Source organism: Grampus griseus (assembly GCF_964374135.1).
Source record: "Grampus griseus genome assembly, chromosome: 6".
NCBI lineage: Eukaryota > Metazoa > Chordata > Mammalia > Artiodactyla > Delphinidae > Grampus > Grampus griseus.
In genome coordinates, this window is record NC_139000.1 from 81,234,886 (window position 1) to 81,261,396 (window position 26,511).

Genomic DNA, 26,511 nt, shown 5'->3' on the forward strand with positions numbered 1-26,511 from the left:
TCCAAACCTGCTCGTCTCCATTCAGCTCTGATGTTCTTCCCTGCTGGAAGCCTCCAGTGAGTGCTTCTCTTTATAATGATGGCACTTAAACCTTACCTTTCTAATTAATTTCTACCTTCATCTGAACCAAACCCAGGAGGTTCCCACCACAAAGGAGAAAGACTGTCTTACATTGGATATCGTCCCATTTTTTCTACCTCAAACAGAGATAAAATGGCATTTCCCAGCCTTACTTATTCTTTTGTCTGCCTTTTTAAAAAAGTTCTGGGACTTCCCCAGAGGTCCAGTGGTTAAGACTCTGCCTTCCAATGCAGGGGGTGTGGGTTTGATCCCTGGTCAGGGAACTAAGGACCCACATGTCACAGGGTGTGGCCAAAATTTTTTTTTTAAAGTTTCAAGTGTACAACATAGTGGTTCAATAATTTTATACATTAAAAAAATATCACCATGATAAGTCTGGTTACCATCACCATACAAACTTATGACAACATTATTGACTATATTCCCCATGATGTACATTATATCCCCATAATTTATTTATTTTATAATTAGAAGTTTGTACTTCTTAATCTCCCTCACTTATTTCACTCATTCCCCCACCCTTCTCCCCTCTGGCGACCACCAGTTTATTCTCTGTATCTGTGAGTCTGTTTTTGTTTTGTTTTGCTTTTTAGACTCTACAAATAAGTGAGATCAAGTACTATTTGTCTTCCTCTGACTAATTTCACTTAGCATAATACCTTCTAGACCCATCCATATTGTTGCAAATGGCAAGATTTCATTGTTTAATATTTTTTTATATTTATACATATAATCACATCTTCTTTATCCATTCATCTATCGATGGACACTTAGGTTGATTTCATATCTTGGCTATTGTAAACAGTGCTGAAATGAACACTAGAATGTATATATCTTTTCAAATTAGTGTTTTTGTTTTCTCTGGGTAAATACCCACAAGTGAAATTGCTGAATCATATGGCAGTCTCACTTTCAACTTTTTGAGGAACCTCTATAGGGTTTTCCATAGTGGCTGCACCAATGTACATTCCCACAACAGTGCACAAGCGTTCCTTTTTCTCCATTTTCTCACCGACACTTCGTATTTGTTGTCTTTTTGGTTACTGTTATTTTGACAGATGTGAGGTGATGCTTCATTCTGGTTTCAATTTGCATTTCCCTGATGATTAATGATGTTGAGCAGCTTTTCATGTGTCTGTTGGCCATCTGTATGTCTCCCTTGGAAAAACGTCTATTCAGGTCCTCTGCCCATGTTTTAATCTGGTTTGTTTTTCTGATGTTGAGTTGTATGAGTTCTTTGTATATCTTGGATATTATCCCCTTATCTGATATATCTTTGCAAACTTCTCCAATTCAGTAGGCTGCCTTTTCATTTTGTTGAGAGTATACTTCACTGTGCAAAAGTTTTTTAGTTTAACAATCTCATTTATTTTTGTTTTTGTTTCCCTTGCCTGAGGAGACTTATCCAAAAGATATTACTAAGATTGATGCCAAAGTGCATACTGCCTGTTTTTCCTTCTAGGAGTTTTATGGTTTCAGGCCTTACATTTAAGTCTTTAATCCATTTTGAGTTTATTTTTGTGTATGGTGTGAGAAAGTAGGACAGTTTGATTCTTTTGTGTAGCTGTCCAATTTTCTCATCACCATTTATTGAAGAGGCTGTCTTTTCCCCATTGTGTATCCTTGCCTCCTTTGTTATAGATTAATTGACCATCTAAGTGTGGGTTTATTTCTGGGATCTCTATTCTGTTCCATTGAACTTTGTGTCTGTTTCCATGCCAGTACCATACTGTTTTGATTATTATAGGCTTATAATATAGTTTGAAATCAGGGAGCATGATACCTCCAGCTTTGTTCTTTCTCAAGATTGTTTTGGCTATTCAGGGTCTTTTGATTCCATACAAATTTCAGAATTATTTATTCTAGTTCTGTGTAAAATGTAATTGGTATTTTGATAGGGATTGCATTGAATCTGTAGATTGCCTTGGGCAGAATGATCATTTTAACAATGTTAATTCTTCCAATCCATGAGAACAGTATAACTTTCCATTTGTTTCTGTTGTCTTCAATTTCTTTTATCAATGTCTTATAGTTTTCTGAGTACAGGTTTTTTACCTCCTTAGTTAGATTTATTCCTGGGTATTTTATTCTTTTTGACACAATTGTAAATGGGGTTGTTTTCTTAATTTCTCTTTCTGATAGTTTGTTGTTAGTATATAGTAACACAACAGATTTCTGTATGTTAATTTTGTATCCTTCAACTTTATGGAATTAATTTATTAGTTCTAATAGTTTTTTGGTGGTGAATTTGGGATTTTCTATGTACAGTAAGTCCCCTACATACGAACGAGTTCCACTCCAAGAATGTTCATAAGTCCAATTTGTTCATAAGTCCAACAAAGTTAGCCTAGGTTCCCAACCAGCACAATCGGCTATATAGTACTGTACTGCAATAGGTTTGTAATACTTTTCACACAAATAACACACAAAAAACAAACACAAAAAATTAATAAAATTTTTGTTTGTTTGTTTGGGGTTTTTTTGCGGTACGCAGGCCTCTCTCTGTTGTGGCCTCTTCCATTGCGGAGCACAAGCTCCGGCCGTGCAGGCTCAGTGGCCATGGCTCACGGGCCCAGCCACTCCGCAGCATGTGGGATCTTCCCGGACCAGGGCACTAACCCACGTTCCCTGCATCGGCAGGCAGACTCCCAACCACTGCACAACCAGGGAAGCCCTGTTTGTGTTTTTGATATTGAGGCACATGAGCTGCTTGTATATTATGGAGATTATTCCTTTGTCAGTTGCTTCATTTGCAAATATTTTCTCCCATTCTGAGGGTTGTCTTTTTGTCTTGTTTATGGTTTCATTTGCTGTGCAAAAGCTTTTAAGTTTCATTAGCTCCCATTTGTTTATTTTTGTTTTTATTTTCATTTCTCTAGGAGGTGGGTCAAAAAGGATCTTGCTGTGATTTATGTCAAAGAGTGTTCTGCCTATGTGTTCCTCTACAAGTTTTATAGTGTCTGGCCTTACATTTAGGTCTTTAATCCATTTTGAGCTTATTTTTGTGTATGGTGTTAGGAAGTGTTCTAATTTCATTCCTTTACATGTAGCTGTCCAGTTTTCCCAGAACCACTTATTGAAGAGGCTGTCTTTTCTCCATTGTAGAATCTTGTCTCCTTTATCAAAGATAAGGAAACCATATGTGCGTGGGTTTATCTCTGGGCTTTCTATCCTGTTCCATTGATCTATATTTCTGTTTTTATGCCAGTACCATACTGTCTTGATTACTGTAGCTTTGTAGTATAGCCTGAAGTCAGGGATTCTGATTCCTCCAGCTCCATTTTTTCCCCTCAAGATTGCTTTGTCTATTCGGGGTCTTTTGTGTTTCCATACAAACTGTGAAAATTGTTTTTCTAGTTCTGTGAAAAATGCCATTGGTAGTTTGTTGGGATTGCATTGAATCTGCAAATTGCTTTGGGTAGTATAGTCATTTTCACAATGTCGATTCTTCCAATCCAAGAACATGGTCTATCTCCATCTGTTTGTATCACCTTTAATTTCTGTCATCAATGTCTTATAGTTTTCTGCATACAGCTCTTTTGTCTCCTTAGGTAGGTTTATTCCTAGATATTTTATTCTTTTTGTTGCAGTGGTAAATGCGAGTGTTTCCTTAATTTCTCTTTCAGATTTTTCATCATTGGTGTATAGGAATGCAAGAGATTTCTTTGCATTAATTTTGTATCCTCCTACTTTACCAAATTCATTGATTAACTCTATTAGTTTTCTGGTAGCATCTTTAGGTTTCTCTATGTATAGTATCATGTCATCTGCACAGTATCATGTCATCTGCAAACAGTGACAGTTTTACTTCTTCTTTTCTGATTTGGATTCCTTATATTTCTTTTTCTTCTCCCTTTGCTGTGGCTAAAACTTCCAAAACTATGTTGAATAATAGTGGTGAGAGTGGGCAACTTTGTCTTGTTCCTGATCTTGGAGAAAATTGTTTCAGTTTTTCACCATTGAGAATGATGTTGGCTCTGGATGTGTCATATATGGCCTTTATTCTGTGAGGTAGGTTCCCTCTATGCCTATTTTCTGGAGAGTTTTTATCATAAATGGGTGTTGAATTTTGTCGAAAGCTTTTTGTGCATCTATTGAGATTATCATATGGTTTTTCTCCTTCAATTTGTTAATATGGTGTATCACATTGATTGATTTGCATATATTGAAGAATCCTTGCATTCCTGGGGTATACCCCACTTGATCATGGTGTATGATCCTTTTAATGTGTTGTTGGATTCTGTTTGCTAGTATTTTGTTGAGGATTTTTGCATCTATGTTCATCAGTGATACTGGCCTGTAATTTTCATTTCTGTGGTGTCTTTGTCTGGTTTTGGTATCAGGGTGATGCTGGCCTCATAGAATAAGTTCAGAAGCATTCCTTCCTCCTCAATTTCTTGAAATAGTTTGAGACAGATCAATGTTAAATGTTTGGTAGGATTCACCTGTGAAGCCATCTGGTCCTGGACTTCTATTTGTTGGGAGGTTTTTTTAAAATTACCGATTCCATTTCATTACTGGTAATTGGTCTGTTCATATTTTCTATTTCTTCCTGATTCAGTCTTGGAAAATTGTACATTTCTAGGAATTTTTCCATTTCTTCTAGGTTATCCATTTTGTTGGCATATAATTGTTCTTAGAAATCTCTTATGATCCTTTGTATTTCTGTGATATCAGTTGTAACTTCTCTTCCTTTATTTCTGATTTTATTTATTTAGGCCCTTTCTCTTTTTTTCTTGATGAGTCTGGCTAAAGGTTTATTAATTATGTGTATCTTTTCAAAGAACAAGCTCTTAGTATCATTGATCTTTTTCACTGTCTTTCTAGTCTCTATTTCATTTACCTTTGCTCTGATCTTTATTATTTCTTTCCTTCTCCTAACTTTGGGTTTTGTTTGTTTTTCTTTTTCTAGTTCCTTTAGATGTAAGTTTAGATTGAGATTTTTCCTGTTTCCTGAGGCAGGTTAATATCACTATAAAATTCCCTCTTAGAACTGCTTTTCCTGCGTCCCACAGATTTTAGATCATTGTCTTTCCATTTTCATTTCTCTCATTTTTTAAATTTCCTTTTTAATTTCTTCACTGCCCCATTGGTTGTTTAGTGGCATATTGTTTAGCCTCCATGTGTTCGTGTTTTGTGTTTTTTGGTTTTTTTCAGTTTTTCTCCGGTAGTTGATTTCTAGTCTTATAGCACTGTGGTCAGAAAAGGTGTCTGATATGATTTCCATCTTAAGTTTATTGAGACTTGTTTTGTGGCCTAGCATATGATCTTTCCTTGAGAATGTTGCATGTGCACTTGAAAAAATGCGTATGTAGTTGCTTTTGGATGGAATGTTCTATATATATCTATTAAGTCCATTGGTCTCGAGTCTTGTTTAAGGCCACTGTTTCCTTATTTTTTTTAAATTGGGGTATAGCTGTTTTACAATGTTGTGTTAGTTTCTGCTGTACAATGAAGTGAATCAGCCATATGTATACATATATCCCTTCCCTCTTGGACCTCCCTCCCACTCCCCCATCCCACCCTATCTAGGTCACCACAGAGCACCAAGCTGAGCTCCCTGTGCTATACAGCAGGTTCCCACTAGCTATCTGTTTTATGCATGGTAGTGTATATATGTCAATGCCAATCTCCCAGTTCATCCCACCCCCCTCCCCACCATGTCCACACATCTGTTCTCTACATCTGCATCTCTACTGCTGCCCTGCAAATAGGTGCATCTGTACCATTTTTCTAGATTCCACATATATGCATTAATATATGATATTTGTTTTTCTCTTTCTGACTTACTTCACTCTGTATGACACTCTATGTCCATCCACATCTCTACAAATGACCCAATTTTGTTCCTTTTTATGGCTCACTAATATTCCATTGTATATATGTGCCACATCTTCTTCATCCATTCGTCTGTCAATGAACATTTAAGTTGCTTCCATGTCCTTGCTATTGTAAATAGTGCTGCAATGAACACTGGGATGCATGTGTCTTTTTGAATTATGGTTTTCTCGGGGTATATGCCCAGTAGTGGGATTGCTGGGTTATATAGTAGTTCTAGTTTTAGTTTTTTAAGGAACCTCCATACTGTTTTCCATAGTGGTTGCATCAATTTACATTCCCATCAGCAGTGCAAGAGGATTCCCTTTTCTCCATACCCTCTCCAACATTTATTGTTTGTAGATTTTTTGATGATGGCCATTCTGACCAGTGTGAGGTGATACCTCAGTGTAGCCAGTGTTTCCTTATTGATTTTCTGTCTGGATGATCTGTCCATTGATGTAAGTGGGGTTTTAAAGTCCTCTACTATTATTTTGTTACTGTCAATTTCTCTCTTTATGTCTGTTAATATTTGCTTTATGTATTTAGGTGCTCCTCTGTTGGGTACATATATATTTACCATTCTTATATTTTCTTCTTGGATTGATCCCTTGATCATTATGTAACATCGGTCTTTGTCTCTTCTTACAGTCTTTGTTTTAAAGTTGATTTTGTCTGATATAAGTCTTGCTACTCCAGCTTTCTTTTCATTTTCATTTGCATGGAATACTTGTTTCCACACCCTTACTTTCAGTCTGTGTGTGTGTGTGTCTTTAGATCTAACGTGAGTCTCTTGTAGATAGCATATATATTGGTCTTATTTTTGCATCCATTCAGCCACACTGTGTCCTTCGATTGGAGCATTTAGTCCACTTACATTTAAAGTAATTATTGATAGGTATGTACTTATTACCATTTTGTTAATTGTTTTGGGGCTGTCTTTGTAGTTATCTTTTGTTCCTTTCTTCTTTTGCTCTTTTGTGATTTGTTGACTGTATCCAGGGTCCCCAACCCACGGGACATGGACTGGTACCAGTCCACAGCTCGTTAGGAACCGGGCCACACAGCAGGAGGTGAATGGTGGGCAAACGAGCAGAGCTTCATCTGCCGCTCCCCATTGCTCGCATTACCACATGAACCATCCCCACGTCCCCGTCAGTGGAAAAATTGTCTTCCATGAAACTGGTCCCTATTATCAAAAAGGTTGGGGACTGCTGGACTATATTTAGTGTGATATTTGGATTCCTTTCTCTTTTTTGCATATGTATCTGTTAAAGATTTTTGGTTTGTGGTTACCATGAGGATACACACACACACACACACACACACACACACACACACGCACAATATTTTAAAGTTGCTACTCTCCAAAGTTTGAATGCATTCTAACAACGCTGCATTTTTACTCCTCCCTCCATGTTTACTGTTTTTGACATCATATTTTACATCTTTTTGTTTTGTGTATCCCTTAACTACTTATTGTGGATATAAATGATTTTACTACTTTTGTCTTTTAACCTTCCTGCTAGCTTTAAAAGCGATTGATCTACTACCTATACTACATGTTTGTCTTTACTTATGAGATTTCTCCTTTCATATTTCTAGTTGTGGTCTTATCTGCTTAGAAAAGTCCCTTTAACATTTCTCATAATGCCAGTTTAGTGTTGCTGAACTCTTAGTTTTTGCCTGTCTGTAAAACTCTTTGTCTCTTCTTCAAATTTGAATAAGAACCTTGCTGGGTAGACCATTCTTGGCTGTAGGTTTTTTTCTTTCAGCACTTTGAATATATCATGCCACTCCCTTTTGGCCTGCAAAATTTCTGCCAAAAAGTCAGCTCATAGTCTTATGGGAGTTCCCTTGTACACAACTAGTTGCTTTTCTCTTGCTGCTTTTAAGATTCTCTTTTTATAATTAAAATGGCAAAAGTTAAAGATAATGTGTATTGGTGTGGAATTCTTTGGGTTTCTTTTGGGGGGCTCTTCATGATTCCTGGACCGAAATGTCTTTTTTCTTTCCCACATTAGGGAAATTTTCAGCTATTTTTTCTTCAAATAAATTTTCTGACCCTTTCTCTCTTATCCATCTGGGACCCCTAAAATACAAATATTAATATGCTTGATGCTGTCCCAGAGATCTCTTAAACTATCCTCATTTTTTAAAATTCTTTTTCTTTTTTTTCTTCTGTTCAGCTTGGGTGATTTCCACTACTTTATCTTACAGCTCACTGATCTGTTCCCCTGTATCATCTAATCTACTGTCAATTCCTTCTAGTTTATTTTTTTAGTTATTGTGTTCTTTAGATTTTTTGTGGTTCTTTATATTTTCTAACTCTGTTAAGTTTCTCACTGTGTTTATATTTTCTTCTCTCAAGTTTGTTGAGCATCTTTATGATCATCTTTGTGATCATTAACTTGAACTCTTTTTCAGGTAGATTGCTTATCTCTACTTTGCTTAGTTCTTCTTCTGAGGTTTTGTCTTATCCCTTCATTTGGAACATATTCCTCTGTCTCCATTTTGCCTAAGGTTGGTTACATTTCTCACAATTCTATCAGTGTCCTTGTGATAGAATGAGTTCTCCAAAATCGCTGCTGCCAGTGTCTATGTCCCTAGCAGGAGTCCCAATTGCCTCCTGCCTCTCCAGGAGGCTCTCCAATATCACCAAGGGGGTCTGACCCAGGATCCTTTCAAATGACTGCCTCTTCACTGGGACTTGGAGTGTATGAGATTTTGTGTGCACCCTTTAAGAGCAGAATCTGTTTCCTACATCCCTCTGGCTCTCCCATATGCAAGCCCTGCTTGTCTTCAAAGACAGATGTTCTGGGGGCCCATCTTCCTGGTGCAGGACCCCCAGGCTGGGCAGCCTGATGTGGGCCTCAGGCTCCTCACTTCATGGAGAAAACCTCTGCAATTGTGACTATCCTCCTGTTTGTGGGTCACTTTCCAGGTGTGTGACCATACTGTGTCTCCACCCCTCCTACCTGTCATGTTATGGTTCTTTCTTTGTATCTTTAGTTGTGGAAGATCTTTTCTCCTAGTCTTCAGGTTGTTTTCATAGATAGCTGCCCTGTAAACAGTTGTAATTTTGGTATGCCCATGGAAAAAGGTGAGCTCAGGGTCTTCCTACTCTGCCATATTCCCAGAAGTTCTTCCTTATGTTCGCCTTTTGACCTGAACAAGATAACCAGTTCATGAGTTTGCTCCTCCCCCCACTAAAATTATAACGTCTCAATTGGCTAAGTGACTTCCAGATTGCAACCTGTCTTTATCAGGCATCCCATTCCTTCCCAGGAGAGGACATCAGGTGTAGATAGAGTCAATGATGAGCAATAATTTTAGTTAAACACCAAGTTCTGCTTTCTTCTGAAAGAATATGACAATTTCCCCAAATCTGTCAGTGTTAATACCTTGGACCACAACTGAACCACTACACAATATATCCAGTTTTCAAGCTGTTATGATAGTGCTGTGTTCCTTGTAACTTGAGTACCCAAAGTCTTTTCCTGGAAAGCCAAGTTACTTGTCCATACCCCTCCCAAAACAGACATCCAAGTACTCTTAATATTTAATACCCCTGAGACTCAAAAGTAAAAGAGGACTCATTAAGCAAATTCATGACCAGTGACTTGAGGCAGCAATACAGCCCTCCTCTTTAGTGCAGGGTTGCCCTAGATCTCAGATACCACTCTCATTCCTAGTTTCAAGCATCTATGAAGCAATTTCCCCAGGAAGTAGCCTTTCAAAGCAGGAGCAGCTGGTGGGACATAATGCTGTCTAGCTTCCTGGCACCATCCCCAGAGTGAAACTTCAAATCACTGGGCCTGTTTTTTTCCATTCCATGTCCTCCCCAAAGCTGCTTCCAGAAAAAGCAAATTGCTCTAACATAGGCAAGGTCTTTTCCCATTATTAACAAGACTCACTGATAAGCTCACTTCTTTCTGGCTGCCAATATAAAAACCTCAGGGCTGTAATTGTATTTGAAGGGAGGAGGCATTAGTGTTCAGTATGTCCTTGCATCCATGATTTCCCAGGTCATCCTATCAGAAAGGACGTCTGGCAGTCACATGACACAGAACGCCCTAAAACAAGGGTGCTTACAGAGATTGCCCCAGGGGTGTGGATTTCCAAACTAAATTTGTTGTCTTTGGGTATGAGTCAGAATAGCCCTTAAGTTAGAAAAGTCAATGACAGTCATGTAAGTGGGTTAAACAGATGCTTAGAGATAGAGACGTTAAAAATCAAAAGCACTGGGTTCAATCTCCCTGAAGTCTATAAACCAAGTCCTGGTATAATTCCTCCACTGGCTAGCTAGGGTTGGGGTACTTCCTCAGTTCTAAGGCACTGGGGGTGACTTCCCTAGCTTGGTTTGGGAGAGAGGGAAATGTGGAAGAATAAGAAGGGAAACCAGGGCAGTGGACATCTCAAACCGTAGCCATAGAAAGTAGAATTACAAAACCCAACTAATTATTTCAAAACTTCATCTTTCCAAAGGGAAGTTACCCTAGCACCTGAGCAGAAGTGGTAGAAAGATTATGCTACATTTAAGAAAAAATATCTCGACAAGCCAAGTAAGATCTTTTTCTTCTGGAATTATTTCTTCCAAGTCTTCTAAACTTGTAGTCCCAGCTTCTCTCCCAATAAAATGAGGAGGATACTACCCACCTTTTCCCTAATCTTAGGCAACTAAGATTATATGAGTTCTTCAGAAGATAAATGTGGTGGAAATTCAAGAGGACTTTTATTGACCAGTATTCAATCTGTCCCATCCTACATCAAATTTTTAAAATAATGGAAATTCTGGGCCCTTGCTATTAAAATAGCAAAAGACAGTCATCATTTACTGACTCAGTCCTCACCACTCTCACAGCATATGGGGCATGAGACATCTTGTCAAACATATGGTATTCCAAATGTAACAGTGTTAAATATTTAATATTCCACAATGGTGTACCATAAATCAAATTGTGAAGAGTTGTAGGCAAACCACCAACTCCCACAGCAGAGGTAAGTTCCACTTCAGGCTTTCTAACTAACTTGACTTTTTTTCTTGATTAGCTTTCTATCCAAATAATTCATTGTTTTATTTTCCATTGAGAAAAAGTACACAAGCTGGTAAAACAAAACAAAACAAAAACAAAAAACAAACCAATGCTTGTCAATTAATCTCAGCTTAAAACTCTCATGTCAGTATACTGTTGTGTCTTTGAGACCTTTTTTTAAATCGGGTTCAGGTTTTTTTTGGGTTTTCCACAGAAAAACCCAAATGAACTTTTTGCCAACCCAATAATTATCCAAGGTTCACTTCCTCCCTCTTCTCTCCCCAAAGATCATAATAATGGCCTTTAAAAGAAGTTACTGTGAACATTTCTAGGTTTTAGACTTGCCAGTCATGGCTGTATTTCCTCCTGCAACTGTCTCACCTAGACCTAGCTAATACATAGGAAAAGTAATAATAACAATTAATAATAAAAATAACACATGACATCTACTCCATGTATACCATTGTTAAGCATTTACATAGCTTATCTCTAATTCCCACATCAACCTTACATGTAGGTACTGTTATCAATATTAACAATCAGGACAAAGACTCAGAGAAGCTCAATAACTTGGTCAAGATCACATAGCTTTCTAACCAGCAGAGATGGGATTTAATTTGCATCCTTCTGAGTACAAAGTCCAAGCATCGTTATGAGTACAAAATCCAAGCATCTTTATGAGTACAAAGTCTAAGCCTCTTTCTGAGTACCAAAGTCTGTACAGTTTTGTACAGCAACTACTTTGCAATCCATGTGGAAGTTACACTCATACTGTATCTTCAAAATCAAAAGGCTATAATGGCTATATCGCAGGGGAAAACAGAACTATTCAGGCAGCCCTCTACGCAATTTAGTGAATACATCAGAGAAGATGGTTTTGTTTTGGAGCGGCCCTTACTTTTTCCACTAATCTACTACCTGAGTCTGGACACTAAAAATTAAGGTAAACCAAGTCAAAATATAAAGAACAATGAAGCATATCAACCCAGAGGCTTAAGTTAAAAAAATAATTTTAGACATACAGAAAAGTTGCAAAAATAGCATAACAACTCATCTACCTTAGTATTATCATCTTATATAGCCATGAGCAATTATCAAAATTAAGAAACTAATATTAACCCAATACTATTAACTAAACTACAGACTTAATCTGGAATTCACCAGTTTTCCCAACTACTACACTTTTCTCTGTTCCAGCATCCAATCCAGGATTCCATATTATCTTAGTTGATGCATCTCTCTAATCTGTGAGAGTTCCCCAATCTTTTCTTGTCCTTCATGACCTGAACAGCTTTGAAGAGTATTGGTAAGTTGTTTTGGAGAATGTCTCTCCCTTTAGTTTGTCTGATGTTCCCTCCAGATTTGAATGAGGTTATACATTGTTGCGAAGGATACCACAGAGACAGAGTGCCTTCTCAGTGCATGGTATGGGGGAGTCCATGACATTGGTATTTCTTTTTATTGCTGATATTAACCCTGATCGCTTGGTTAAAGTGGTGTCTGCCAAGTCTTTCCACTATAAAGTTATTCTTTTTCCCCTTGTTTCAATAATTGAAAAATACAAGGCTCGGGCTTCCCTTGTGGTGCAGTGGTTAAGAATCCACCTGCCAATGCAGGGGACACGGGTTCGAGCCCTGGTCCGGGAAGATCCCAAATGCTGCGGAGCAACTAAGCCCGTGTGCCACAACTACTGAAGCCCGTGTGCCACAACTACTGAAGCCCATGTGCCTAGAGCCTGTGCTCTGCAACAAGAGAAGCCACTGAAACGAGAAGCCTGCACACCACAACAAAGAGTAGCCCCTGCTCCCCGCAACTAGAGAAAGCCCGCACGTAGCAACAAAGACCCAATGCAGCCAAAAATAAAACGAAAAAAAAACATTAAAAAAAAAAATACCGGGCTCAGGGCAGGAGGGAAGAGGATTCCCTGAGACTGTGCAAATATCCTGCTTCTCCTCAAACTGTTGCCCATTAATTTTAGCACTCATTGATCAATCTTGCCCACAACAATTATTATTTTGGCGCTCTAATTATTTGGCGCTCTAATCTCTAGAAATAGAGATTTCTATTTCTCTCACTCCCCCTACAATAATTAATTGGAATTCTTCTGTAAGGAAGAGCTGCCTCTTCTCCCCCTTTTATTTATTTATGCAGTTATTTATTTATATCAGTATAGTCTCATTGATATTTATTTCATTCTATGGATTATAATCCAATGCTATTGTTATTTTTTTAATTAATTAATTAATTTTGGCTGCATTGGGTCTTTGTTGCTGTGCGTGAGCTTTCTCTATTTGCAACGAGTGGAGGCTACTCTTCGTTGTAGTGCGTGGGCTTCTCGTTGCAGTGGCTTCTCTTGTTGCAGAGCACAGGCTCTAGGCACACAGGCTTCAGTAGTTGTGGCACATGGGCTCAGTAGTTGTGGCTCACAGGCTCTAGAGCGCAGGCTTAGTAGTTGTGGGGCATGGGCTTAGTTGCTCCGTGGCATTTGGGAATTTCCCGGACCAGGGCTAGAACCCATGTCCCCTGAATTGGCAGGAGGATTCTTATCCACTATGCCACCAGGGAAGCCCCCTGTCACTTGTTTTTGAACTCCAATTGATCCAGTTTTGGTCATTGGCAGTTCTTTCACATTGGCTCTGTGCCTTTCCTAGTGCCCTACATTTTGTTTTTTGAGTAATTTTTTACTTCCTGGTGCCACAAGATACTCCAAGCTCACCCTGTGATTTCACTACTCTAGCCCAAGAATCAGCCTTTTCTGCAAGGAGCCCTTCTTCCTTTTATTAGAGCATGGTATTTGAAACCAAGATCTGAAGGCTAGGTGTACTTATTACTACAGTGGTGTCATTGCCTCTAAGTCATCTCAGCAGGTGGGACTTGGAAATATATGTATACTTACTAACCCCCCACCCTAATACAAACACACTCACACACACACACCCTTTATATTTATTTCTGTATTTATCTATGTATATTAAAAAACATGGGTTCATATTGATACCCCTGATGCTAATTCTAAAGACTTTGCTTAATATTTTATCCAGTATCTCCCCAACGAGAGGGTCAAGAGGAATGAAAAAGGCTTATGCATTTAAATGGTGTCCAGCTATTGTGTAGACTAAGGGTCAGCAAACTATGGCCGACTGTCTATTTTTGTGAAATACTTTCACTGGAAAAAAGTTTTGTTTTTTGTTTGTTTGTTTGTTTGTTTTGCGGTACGCGGGCCTCTCACTGTTGTGGCCTCTCCCATTGCGGAGCACAGGCTCTGGACGTGCAGGCTCAGCGGCCATGGCTCACGGGCCTAGCCGCCCCGCGGCATGTGGGATCTTCCCGGACTGGGGCACGAACCCATGTCCCCTGCATCGGCAAGCGGACTCTCAACCACTGCGCCACCAGGGAAGCCCTGGAAAAAAGTTTTATTGGAACACAGACACATCCGTTAATTTAGGTATTGTCTATGGCCATTTTCCACTAGAAATTAATAATTGAGTAATTACAACAGAAGTTTTTTGAGTTGCAAAGCTGCAAATATTTTCTATCTAGCCCTTTACGGAAAGGGTTTACAGATCCCTAGTCTAGGCTATGTTTCAAATTTTCACCTGAGAGATGAAATGGAAAGAGTATGGGTTCAGAGTCCATCCTTCCTCTTATAATTACTAGCCATAGGCAAGCCACTGACCCTCTCTGTGCCTCAGTTTCCCCTTCCTTGAAGTGTTTTGGGGAACACTAAAGATCATATGATAAAATCCCTGGCATATAATAAATGCTCAACTAATGGTAGCCAGAGTTACTTCCGCAGGTGGCTTTTTAGAATTTTGCACAAAAATAATCTATTTTCAGTCGTGCTTAGATGACTAATATAGTTCACAGAGCCTGTTTGACCATGGGGACTCTGAACCATAATTCTAAATTCAAATACTCACTGCATCACTTACTACCTGTGGGACCTTCGGCAAGTAACAATGTTTTTGAGCCTGTTTCTCCCTCCATACAAGGGTAAGATATTCATAGGTCATAAGAAATTATGTCTATAAACATCTTTATGCCATGGTCCCCCAAACAAGTCAGGAGACAAAGCTGGGATGAATGCATTAAAATTAGAATCAAGATGTCTTAAAATACATCTCCTGACCCTAGCCGCAGGAATTCTGATTCAGGAGGTCTAGAATAAGGTCCACACTAAGCATTTTTAGCAAATACCTAAACTGACTTAGTTGCAGGGCCAGGTCTGGGAATCACTGTTACTCAGTAGTAAACACCACGCAAATTCCCTCCGTGATCTCATGTCAGCTCTACATCCTCATGGTGTCCTGCTACCTTCCTCTCATTCAGATAAATGCTTGGCCCATTCAAGGCTTCCTCGAGTGCTACAGGAAACCCAAATCTCCTTCTTCTGAGCCACTGCATTATATCCCTTTATAGAGGATTAGGTCCTACTGAGAGGTCAATAAGATTCTCCATGTTTCAGAAGATTAATCTATTCCTTCAACATCCTCCTCCTTTACAAAAATACACTCTGTGAGTCTCTCCCTCATTGTATTAGTCAGTAAATACAAAACCAAGAACCAGGTGGGGTTGTGAGGAGGGGAAAAGGGGACAGCAAGATGACCAGAGACACTGGTAAGGAGGAGAGCAAATTAAAGAAGGCAGTCATCCCCAGCTAACCCCTTCACACTTTGCCCTGCTTGTCAGTAGGGCAGGGTAAGAAACACAGGCTGGAGCAGGTACAGGGCCTTTTAACCCATAGCTGGGACCCACAGTAGGGTTGAGGAATGAGAAACCCTAGGTGGTAGGAGCTGGGATGGAGATTCCTGGGGTCTTTTGATGTGAGGGACACACATCACTGTGAGTTCAGCACATGGCATACCCGAACACTCGTAGGCTGGTACACTGGCTCAAAAGCCAAGACTCCGCTGCTCACTCTTATGCATCAACAGAGACCAGGAAGGATAGGTGTGTCCAGGAGCAGGAATACAATGGAGGCTGTCAACTTTAGTGGTGCCCAAGGAGCAGCTTGCAAACTATCTTAACCCATCATCTGCCAAAGCTTTTTTAAAAAATGACGTAAAATTAACATAAAATTAACCATTTTAGGGCTTCCCTGGTGGCGCAGTGGTTGAGAATCTGCCTGCCAATAAGGGGACATGGGTTCGAGCCCTGGTCTGGGAAGATCCTACACACCGTGGAGCAACTCGGCCCATGAGCCACAGCTACTGAGCCTGCGCAGCTGAAGCTTGTGCTCCGCAACACGAGAGGCCGCGACAATGAGAGGCCCGCTCACCGCGATGAAGAGTGGTCCCTGCTCGCCGCAACTAGAGAAAGCCCTCACACAGAAATGAAGACCCAACACAGCCTAAATAAATAAATAAATTAAAAAAAAAATTAACCATTTTAAAGCGTACACTTCAGTGGCATTTAGTACACTCACAATGTTGTATATCTATCACCTATATCGTTTCAAACATTTTCATCATCCCCAAAAGAAAACCTCATGCCATTAAAACAGTCACCCGTTTGTTCCTCTCTCTACCAATAATTTTTTATAGTGAGGGGTGGATTTTCTCTGTAATGAGATTTTATGTAGCCACTGTTTGAGAAGCTTTGGCAAACTCTGGGTTCAAAGGGCACAAGAACATTCTCTCTTCAACCAGGTGGGAGCAGCTTTCTGGAAAGCCCTAATGTTAAGTTTCCCTTCCCCCATCTCATTCAGTCCAGTGGGAACAGTGCCAGATTCTTATACACAACTACACACACACACACACACACACACACACACACATGTGCGTACACAAACACATACCCAGGCTGGTAAGTTTCATGTGGTCAATAACCATGAGAACAAGTGCACCACAACTGCTCTGAGAAGAACCTATTCAGCACCCCAAAGCCTGAGTGACCCTCCCAGAATGGGTCCAGATAGTGGTCAGCTCTTACCCGCTGCTTCTCTGGGTCCACAAAACGAATGCCGAAGTAGTCCTTCTCCAGCAAGCTGTAGTAGTTGCAGATGTGGTCAATAAGAAACTGCCCTTTGGTCTCCCTCTGCAAAAGAAGCACATTTATGTTTCAGCCAGAGTCTGCCTTGTACATTGATGTCTAAAATGTGCCTCATTCACTCTAATACATCTGTGCTAAGACAGATGAATTCACTCACCCTGCTCTCTGGAGCAGGAGCTTCCAAACTCTTAACTGCAATCCACAGTGAGAAATTCATTTTATACTGTAAGCCATTACACACACACACACACACACACACACACACACACACACACAACCAAAGGAACACCAAAAAGGGGAACCAAAAGGATACCAAACAATACCCTGCCTAGGTGCAACACACTCTACTATGTTCTATTTTATCCTAGCATATGCCATTTAATTTTTCTAATGCTATTTATGATTCAGAACACTGATTTCACAACTCAATACCTAGTAGAGATCCACAGTTTGTAAAACCACACACGATTCCAAATACAATGCACCTGGCTGCTTGCTTTAACTGCTCATTCAGTCCTCACAACAATCCTGCAAGGAAGGTCCCATTTTATATCTGAAGAGAGGCTCAGTGGCTTACCCAAAGTCACACAACGTGTATGGAGCAAAGCAGGATCTGACCCAGGTCACCAGGCTACAGAATCCAGGCTCCATGCCACTTTGCCTCTCTGGAACATTGGTTAATGTACTGTGACCCTGCTAGAACACAGGGTCTGGATGGTATGGAAATGCAATGAATGTATCAGACAGAACACCCCAACTCCCACCAGGAAAGGTGGAAAACTTGCTGCCTCAGGCCTCACAGCCTCCATATCACACCCATAAATCAACATAGAAAGGCACTGAGGTAGACTGGAGCGGGGAGTCCAGGACTGGGATTCAGAGACAGGTCTGGGTGACCTTGAGCAAACTCCCCAGCTGTTTCCACATCGGTAAAATGAGTTGGTTGGACTAGATTTCTAAGTTGGCTAGATTATTTTTCCTTCTAAAACTCTGTGAGTAAGAGAAGTATTAGCCAAATCTGATTAAGGTAAATACCATTACAACAAAACTCCTTAAGAGCAAAGACCCTTCCAAGCCCTCATCAGGACATTTGATAACTTTCTGCTTCAATCAAAGTTGCTGACAGACCCACGGAATGTTTTAGGGATGGAATGTGACCTACAAAAATAAATGAAGAAATCAGAGACATTAAGTGAAGCCACTCTTCCAATCCACTAAAAATAATTTTGGAAGATCAGTTTGGTCTATGCTACCTGATTATCTTTTCTTTAGAAACCACTACCACCAGCTTGGGGAGTTGACGCTGGCCTGGGATGCACCGCACTGAACAAAGGACTGGGGCTTATAAGCACATACTGTGATATGAAGCCTCCATTTCCCTGAAATCACTTTTGAGTATAATTTTGGATGAGCTTCGAACCTTTACTTTCTTTATAAAAGAACCCATTTGACGTAGCTCACAGGGAACAAAACATCAAAATGGAACTTGTTTTTAGATTTCTGTAATTGTTTTTAACCCAGAAGGCTCAAACGACAAGCTGTATCTGATGACAGCTAAATTCAATGCCCAGAATATAATCAATGGATATAGTTCCTTTCATAGATTTATTCTGCAACCCATCCATCTGAGAGGTTGCTGCAGGATCAAATCACTGAACATAACACGTGTTCATCATTTTATGATTGGATTGCCAAGTTCTCCAAAGCAAAATTTACTATGGTGGACTACCCCCAACATATGCGAGACAAACAAGACATGTGGGGTTAAGGCAATGCCTTGTAATGACGTGGGACCTTGATTGTGTATGACAGCTACTGTGCCCTGAAGAAGATGTAGTACTCTGATGCACAACAAAGATTATTTTTTTTAATGATTAAACACAGCAACCAATATATACTCTACAGCAATATCTCAGACTACCTAAGATCCTTGAGAGAAGGAAATACCACAGCAGACAATGTAATGACTGGATAATACAACTGCGTCTGAAACAGGGGTCAATGCCTTCTGCAAAAGCAGGTGAGGCCAGTTCCCATGGGTCCAGGCCACCAGGTGGGTTCCAGATCTCTGCTCCTCAGAGCACCACCCTCAGTCCAGCAATACTGTAGCAAATTCAGCATCACCTGGGAGGGAGCTTGTTGGAAACACAGAATTTCAGGCACTGTCCCAGACCAACCTAACCTAACCTGCATTTCCCTCAGTTATTCATATGCTCATGCAAGTTTGAGAAGCACTGGTCTAGAGGAATTTTCCCAACATGGGAAAAGTGCAAAAATTGTACCTGTCTCCAGAGCCCACTAGGAAAAATGCCCATTTTCCCGTGAGAACTGTCCATTCCTCAACTCAGAAAAATCAAAGGTTTTTCCAGTCTAGAGAACACAAACTTCCCCTGAATCTGCAGGCTGCCAGCCAACCTCATCTTCTCGAGATGCTCTATGTCGCTGCTTCGTGCCAAGGAAGCCAGTTTACAGCCTCATGTTCTGCTCTGTTCCACTCCTGCCTGGAGAGCTGGACAATGTTCTTAAGTCATGTAAGTACCTATCATTATCATTTCTGTGCATTAAGCCCAGCTCTTGCACTAAACAAAAGGCCACCCAGGCCCAGTACCAAGAGTTGAAAGAGTTTGTTCAGGTATGTTATGTGAGGGTGCAGAAGCCAGCTGCCAGCCTCACACATCTCACTTCAGCTTGGGGGTGAGCAGTGGTTCTTCCCCCTACCTCCCACTGCTGGAACTCTGTTGAACTAACCCAAAGCCTCCATTCACTTCCTCCTGGTGTTTCTGAGGGGAGAGGCCATTGTTCACACCCTATCCTGCTACCTAAGCCAGTACCTGGCACACTGAGTGTGATCGAATGAATAAATGGGGCACTGCTTTCTCTCATGAAAAACTTGGGTTCTGGAAACTAACAGTGAGCCTCAGGTAAGACAACACAGTCCTCGTGTTAGAGACTCCTCAAACTTAGTACAATTAGCCAGCCTTCACCCTAATCCATCAAGGTCTACACGGAGAAGTGCTAACCAAAGATTTCAAGTATAAGGACTTCTTTATAATGTCAAAACTTTGTTGATTCTCCGACAAGGTATTAGTTATATTTCCAGTACCAACTGAAGAGGGAAGAAAAATCAAATAGCTAATATAACTTCCTTAGAGCTGTTACCCAAGTTGTGTTTTATTAATCACAACAGCATTTCACACATGTGGAAAACAATAGGGCACAAATGTGTGAGCAGGGCCTCCTACAGGGGCCAGCTGGATGTTATGCCTCAAGAAAGTGCCTGAAGTATAGACTTCTTCTTTTAAACATCTTTATTGCAGTATAATTGCTTTACAATGGTGTGTTAGTTTCTGCTGTTTAACAAAGTGAATCAGTTATACATATACATATGTTCCCATATCTCTTCCCTTTTGCGTCTCCCTCCCACCCTCCCTATCCCACCCCTCTAGGTGGTCACAAAGCACCGAGCTGATCTCCCTGTGCTATGCGGCTGCTTCCCACTAGCTATCTATTTTACATTTGGTAGTGTATATATGTCCATGCCACTCTCTCACTTTGTCCCAGCTTACCCTTCCCCCTCCCCATGTCCTCAAGTCCATTCTCTAGTAGGTCTGCCTCTGTATTCCCATCCTGCCCCTAGGTTCTTCATAAACTTTTTTTTTTTTTTTTAGATTCCAGAAATATGTACTTTTGATGCCATCTCTAAATGAGGTTATACAATCTCAGGGCTGAAAGAATAATTTGTTCACCATACATAGTTAAACTGGTGTCCCAATACTGGCTCTCACCACCTATAGTGCACAGTGAATTGACATTTTTATAAAGACTATACTAAAATATTGTAAATATAGTTGTAATATTTTTAATGTGTTAAAAATCTAAACCAATCTAGCCAAGGTGTGGTCTGTGGACAGTGCTGGAATGTAAAATCTTTGTTACCAGTCTTTCATAAGTGGAGAAATTAAGAGTAATTTATTTTATTGTGTTTTCTACAAGTATTAGCCCAAATCAGATTGGGGGAACAAGATCTAGTTCTAGTTTCTCACCACAGACAGTTTGATGTGCTGATATAAACTGGGCTGCCATGTATGAGGGTTTGGTTTGGGATTTCTTTACCCCAGAAACCTCAAAGTATGAAGGGGGCTAGGCCCTCTCTCCATCGTCTTTGTCCAGTGTCTGTGGACAATTCTTGGTATGCGTGTGGATCCCTGAACTCCTTGCAATAATCCCACATTCTCTCAGCGTTCTCTCCCACAGACTGGAAAGGAACCTAATTTTTGTAATCACAAACCAGATTATTTTTCAGAAAATCCCATCTCTCCACGCCACCCCAAAGCATGTATTAGAAAGCCTTAAGCAAGTCATGAAATCTCTGAGGCTTAGTTGCTTCTTGTATGAAAGGGGAATAACAATGATAACTTCCAAATCTACCCCACCAGATTATTTTGAGGTTCATTCATATATTTGTTAAGCATCTATTATACAGCAGGCATTGGGATAGGAATTAGAGAGAAAGAGTGAGCAAAACACAATTTATAATCTCACAGACCTTAAAACCCTGTGGTTTGTAAAATGTGAAAGCATTTTTGCAAACTGCAAAGCACGATACCAATGTAAGATGCCATTATTAATACTGTTAAGAATTATCGTCATCTTAAGTCTTTGTCTCCAGTTTCATAGATCAAGATATAAAGAAGTTAAGAGGAATAGCGTTGACCTCCCAGAACTGGCCTGTGTGGGTGAGAAAGTGAACAAAGAGACAAAGAGCTCATTATTTTTGCTTAACTCCTCTGGCAGCCAATTGCTGGTGATTCATTTACTTCAACTCCCTGGTTCAATGGCAAAGTTAAAATAACAATAAATTTGTGCTTAAAGAAAAAGAACAAGCAAAGTCAACTGGCTAAGTCAGCCATGGCTTGTCTTCATTGAAAAAGTATGGCAGATTTTAATCCTTAATTCCTAAAACACTAGGTCAAGATGTTTGTTTGTTTGGCTGGAAGTATTCCTTTTTTATGTAAAAATTTTAAAAACTTGTATTGAAATATAGTTGATTTATAGTGTTGTGTTAATTTCAGGTGTATAGCAAAGTGATTCAGTTATACATACATATATACATATACATATATATATTCAAGACATTTTCATACCTTTTAGATATTGGTTAAATGAGGAAAAGAGTACCAACCCCCAAAATAATTAATGTGTTGCTATAAACCAACACTTAAAGTTTGAAAAGGTAACTTCAGGAATGAAGGTTTCAACATAATAATGATAATTACTTTATATTAAACACTGTACACCAAGAACCGTGTTACATACTTGCATTTAATCTCTGGATAACACACTGAGGTAATTCATGTCCTCCCCGTGTTACAGATTTTTTAAAGGGACTCAGAAAAGTTAAGTTTGTTTGTAAGTGTGTCAAACCCAGGTCCAACACAGTGCCCAAGCAGTTGTAGGAACTCAATTTGCCTATCTGATCCCTATTCTCCATGCGGAGACAGAAGAAAAACAACAACATGAGGATTTGGGAACAGTATCAAGTGCCCCAATTACTAGAATTTGGACATTGGCAGGAAGAAGCACTGGGTTATCAACCACCACACCAGACCTAGAGAGACGCAGTTTTATAAAATACAAACCACATTATCATAGACGTCATTGGTTAATTGCCCAGCATCCATTCACCCCTTTGCCTTTCTTAATAGAACCCAGATTTTGTGCAGGTATGCACATATGTGTGCACACACCTAATACATACATACACACACAGGTAGACGCAAAGCCCATAAGCCTCAGGAAACTATAACCCACCCTTACCTCCGGGGCTCAAGCTCAGCTGGTATAAGGGTAATCTCATCCCTCTTGTCTGATTGGCTCAGGAAAGGACACAGGACCTAGTTTAGGCCAATGAGACATGAGGAGCAATTGACCATGTTTTCTGGGACGGCTCTTGTTTACTCTTCTGAAAGAGCTTATGGAAGAGACTTTCCGTTCTCTCTGGATGATGTGACATAAAGGCGTGAGGCCTTGAACTGCTGCAGCCATTCTGAAACCAGCTTGGGGATGAAGGTAACCCTGGGTGGAGCCAAAATATTTACAAGGAAAGTGGAGCTTGTGTTTCCAGATGATCAATCATGAAGCTCACGCTAAGTGTGAACTTCCAAGGATGCCAACAAAATTCCTAGTTTTTTCAGCCAGTACAAGTTGATTTTTCTGCTTGTTGCACCCAAAGTGTTGACTCTGGAGAGAAGGTAAACCAGTGCCTCAGGCCAAGTAGGAGAGCACAGAAAGGACAATAGTGCTGGTGTGAAACACAATTAGAGGTTATTGACTAATGAACCAGAGAGCTAAGTCCATCTACCGACAGGTTCTATTTGGCCAGCACAGTGTTTCTGTACCTTTAAATTGGGAGACTGCACATGAAATCTGGATGCTGGCTGCTCGTGAAAAGGTGGAGGGTCTGGAAACTAGGCCATGAAGGTCTGCTGAGCTCGGGAATGGCTGCCCCTTCTGGCGGCGGGGGTGGGGGGAGTTGGGGGTCTTGCATCCGTTCTATCATCTTCCACATCTTCCACTTCCCTTACTTCCCTGATCCCCAGAGGAATTTGAGTTTACAACCCTGACCTGAGGCAAACTAGAGGCTTTCGAAAGGGTTCCTTGAAAGAGTTTTCCTTGGAACTGCTCAGAAGCACCCTCACAGCCAGAAAAAGTCCTCAGTGGACACAGCTTTGAGTTGCCCTCTGAGGCCATCCAGCCACTGAAATCCTAGGACCTTTGAGGGAAGAAGGGTCCAACATAGACCAGACTTCAGGGAGGATCACTGAGATGAGGGGAGCAGCCAATGGTCTGAAGAATGAGGGCATCGACCAGGATGCTGGAAACAGTTCATTTTGGGGCTGGTACTGTGCCCCCAGGAACCCTCTCTGACAAACAGAAGTGGGGCTGCCAGACCTAGCTTTCTAGTAATAAAAGTTGTGAGATTCTTGTTCAAAGGGCCCTTTTGTTCGGCACTCTATGCTTGCAGGAGTTGCTCTTGAAAAGGGGCAGCCCCCGTGGATGCACATCTAAGGAAGAGCAGACTTGTCAGTCTCTGCTAAGTCTTCTTCCTGGGAAGGAAGAATCTAATTCCCATCTGGATACCTAGAAACTCCAAGTGGGGCCTCTAGACAATTATAAGGCCTGAAACAGCAACTGAACACTCATTTTGCTGCCAGAAGCGTGTCTTCTAGGGACAGGTGGTTGCATTTCTTGCATGAATTAAGGGCCTCAATCCATTCACCTTCACTGACAGATGAACAAAGAATACTAATGAGAAACTGGCAAACTAAGTAGTTCTGCTTCTCTTGTGAAGAATAAGCATTTGTTAATTTAAGAAAGATTATGGCTTGATTGAATAACATAAAAATGCTCTGTTTATATCTGTGCTTTAAAAATTCAAGCATATTTATGTAAATTCATACTTTTTGTTATGGTGGGCACCACAGCTTTAACCAAAACAGAGCAACTCTGTAGAAAGAAATTAGCTTTTATAATTGGAATTTAAATAGCAAGTGATATTTCACTTTGTTAATTGTTCCTTCCCATTGAAGCCAGTAACTGGTATTTAATAACTGGCTGTGACATATATTCAGAAAATTGCATCATCCTCAGACAGTGAGGAAAGAAGTAATATTAAAGCTTTTAAAATGGGGAGAAATGTAAAGGAAAAAAAGAATAGCGGGATCTCTCATGGTTCAATCTGTGGTTCTCACACAGAAATTAAAAGTTGTTTTGATTTGTGTTATTCAAATATTTTCAGATGTAGGAAAGGTAAAACCAAGGCTTCCAGAAGCTGGAGCACCTAATTCCGAATACACATCTGCTTTATAGTAATAATCAGTATATTACGGCTAAGATAATTAGGAAAACATAGGCTAGATCAATTAAAGGCATTTTTGTGGACCATACATATTCATAAGGTGGGGGAAGGGAAGGCATGGTTATGATTGTAGCAGTGACTGAAAAGCTAGAAAACAGCAAAACAACTACCAAAGCCAGACATTTACTGGGGGGAAAAAACCAATAATTGCCTGAAAGTATCTGGCTAAAAAAATACAGGCAAGACACAAGTGGTCACCTAGACCCACCAGGGTCTTTGGTAGAAAGTCAAAACCAACTGCCTATCTCAGTTCTATGGCAGCCTGTACACACTCTGAGGAGACAGAAATAGACTGCCATCCTCACAGCTAGAGGCTTAGTAGTATCAAGGCTGGGGAAGATAAAGGGGCCCTATGGAAGAAAGACAAAGAAACAGTGCATCTACAGAAGGTAAAGCAGCCAGCATGGGTTGGCCAATCCACTGCCCAAGTCCTGACTGGTGTCTTCTGAAGGAGTGTCATATGGCTAAGCAGGCAGAGTGGTTTGGAATCAGTAATGCTTCCATCTCTTTGTTTTCTTCTGGGTGTTTTCCACCTCGGTTACCTCTCCCGTGTTCCACAGCTTTCATCCTAAAGGATGGCTTGTGTGTCTGTGCTCAATCAGAGGGCCATTTCTATTCTAACTGGCACACAGATCCATCCCAATGTTTGGGGAATCATATTTGACGTGTCAGCTGTTCTTAGCAATTTCTGCCACTGCTCAGTACTCAAAAGGTTCTTCCTTCCACATCTTTTATTCTTCTTCCTATATCAGGGTGTAGTGCCATTGCCAAGCCCAATTCTTGAAGGCACTCACCTCTGAATAATTTTAGGGTTTTCCAACTCCAAACCTTTCCACAATTTCGAAAAGTGTTCTTTTAAAAAAATCTCACGCTGAGGACTCAAAGGCTCAGACAGCCTAATTAACTTATTCAAGGTCAACACAACTAGAAAGTAGCAGAGTCAGTATTTAAACCCAGGTCTGCTTGATTTGGTTATTATAGCCAATGATTAAAAAGAAATAAGATCCTTAACTTGATAAAGAACATCTTATAGCTAACATCATACTTAATGGAGAAAAACTAGATGCTTTAAACCTACAGCTAACATCGTACTCAATGGTGAGAAACCAGATGTTTCTTCACTAAGATCGAGAACAAGGCAAGGATGTCCCCTCTCACTACTTCTATTTGACAACATGCTGAAAGTTGTAGTTAATGCAGTAAGATAAGAAGGAAATAAAAGATTGGGAAGGAAGGAATAAAACTGTCTTTATTTGAAGATTAAATGATCATCTATGTAGAAAATCCAAAAGAACAGACAAAAAAAAAAAATTTCCTGGAACTAATAAGTGATTATAGCAAGGTTGCAGGATACAAAGCTAAATATACAAAAGTGAATTGTTTTCCTATATATTAGCAAAGAACAATTGGAAGTTGAAATTAAAACCACTTACATTAGCACCAAAACCGTTAAATACTTAGGTACAAATGTGTACAAAATCTATGTGAGGAAAACTACAAAATTCAGATGAAAGAAACAAAAGAAGATCTAACTAAATGGAGAGATATTCCATGTTAATGTAGATAAGACTCAATGTTGCCAAGATGTCAGTTCCTCCCAACTTGATCTACAAATTCAAAGCAAGCCCAATCAAAATATCAGCAGTTACTTTGTGTATATCAACAATC

General features: G+C 40.1%; 1 protein-coding gene across 2 annotated transcripts in view; it reads right to left on the reverse strand.

The window, feature by feature from the left end:
- The window catches only part of FRMD3 (FERM domain containing 3), a gene marked incomplete at its 5' end in the record, with an annotated part of 313,706 nt that overhangs the window by 142,176 nt on the left and 145,019 nt on the right, over window positions 1-26,511 (reverse strand). For both annotated transcript variants that reach the window (XM_082657370.1, XM_082657369.1), the window contains one exon: window positions 16,866-16,970. In XM_082657370.1, the coding sequence (XP_082513496.1) occupies window positions 16,866-16,970 (105 nt within the window). The remainder of the gene's footprint in view (window positions 1-16,865; window positions 16,971-26,511) is intronic.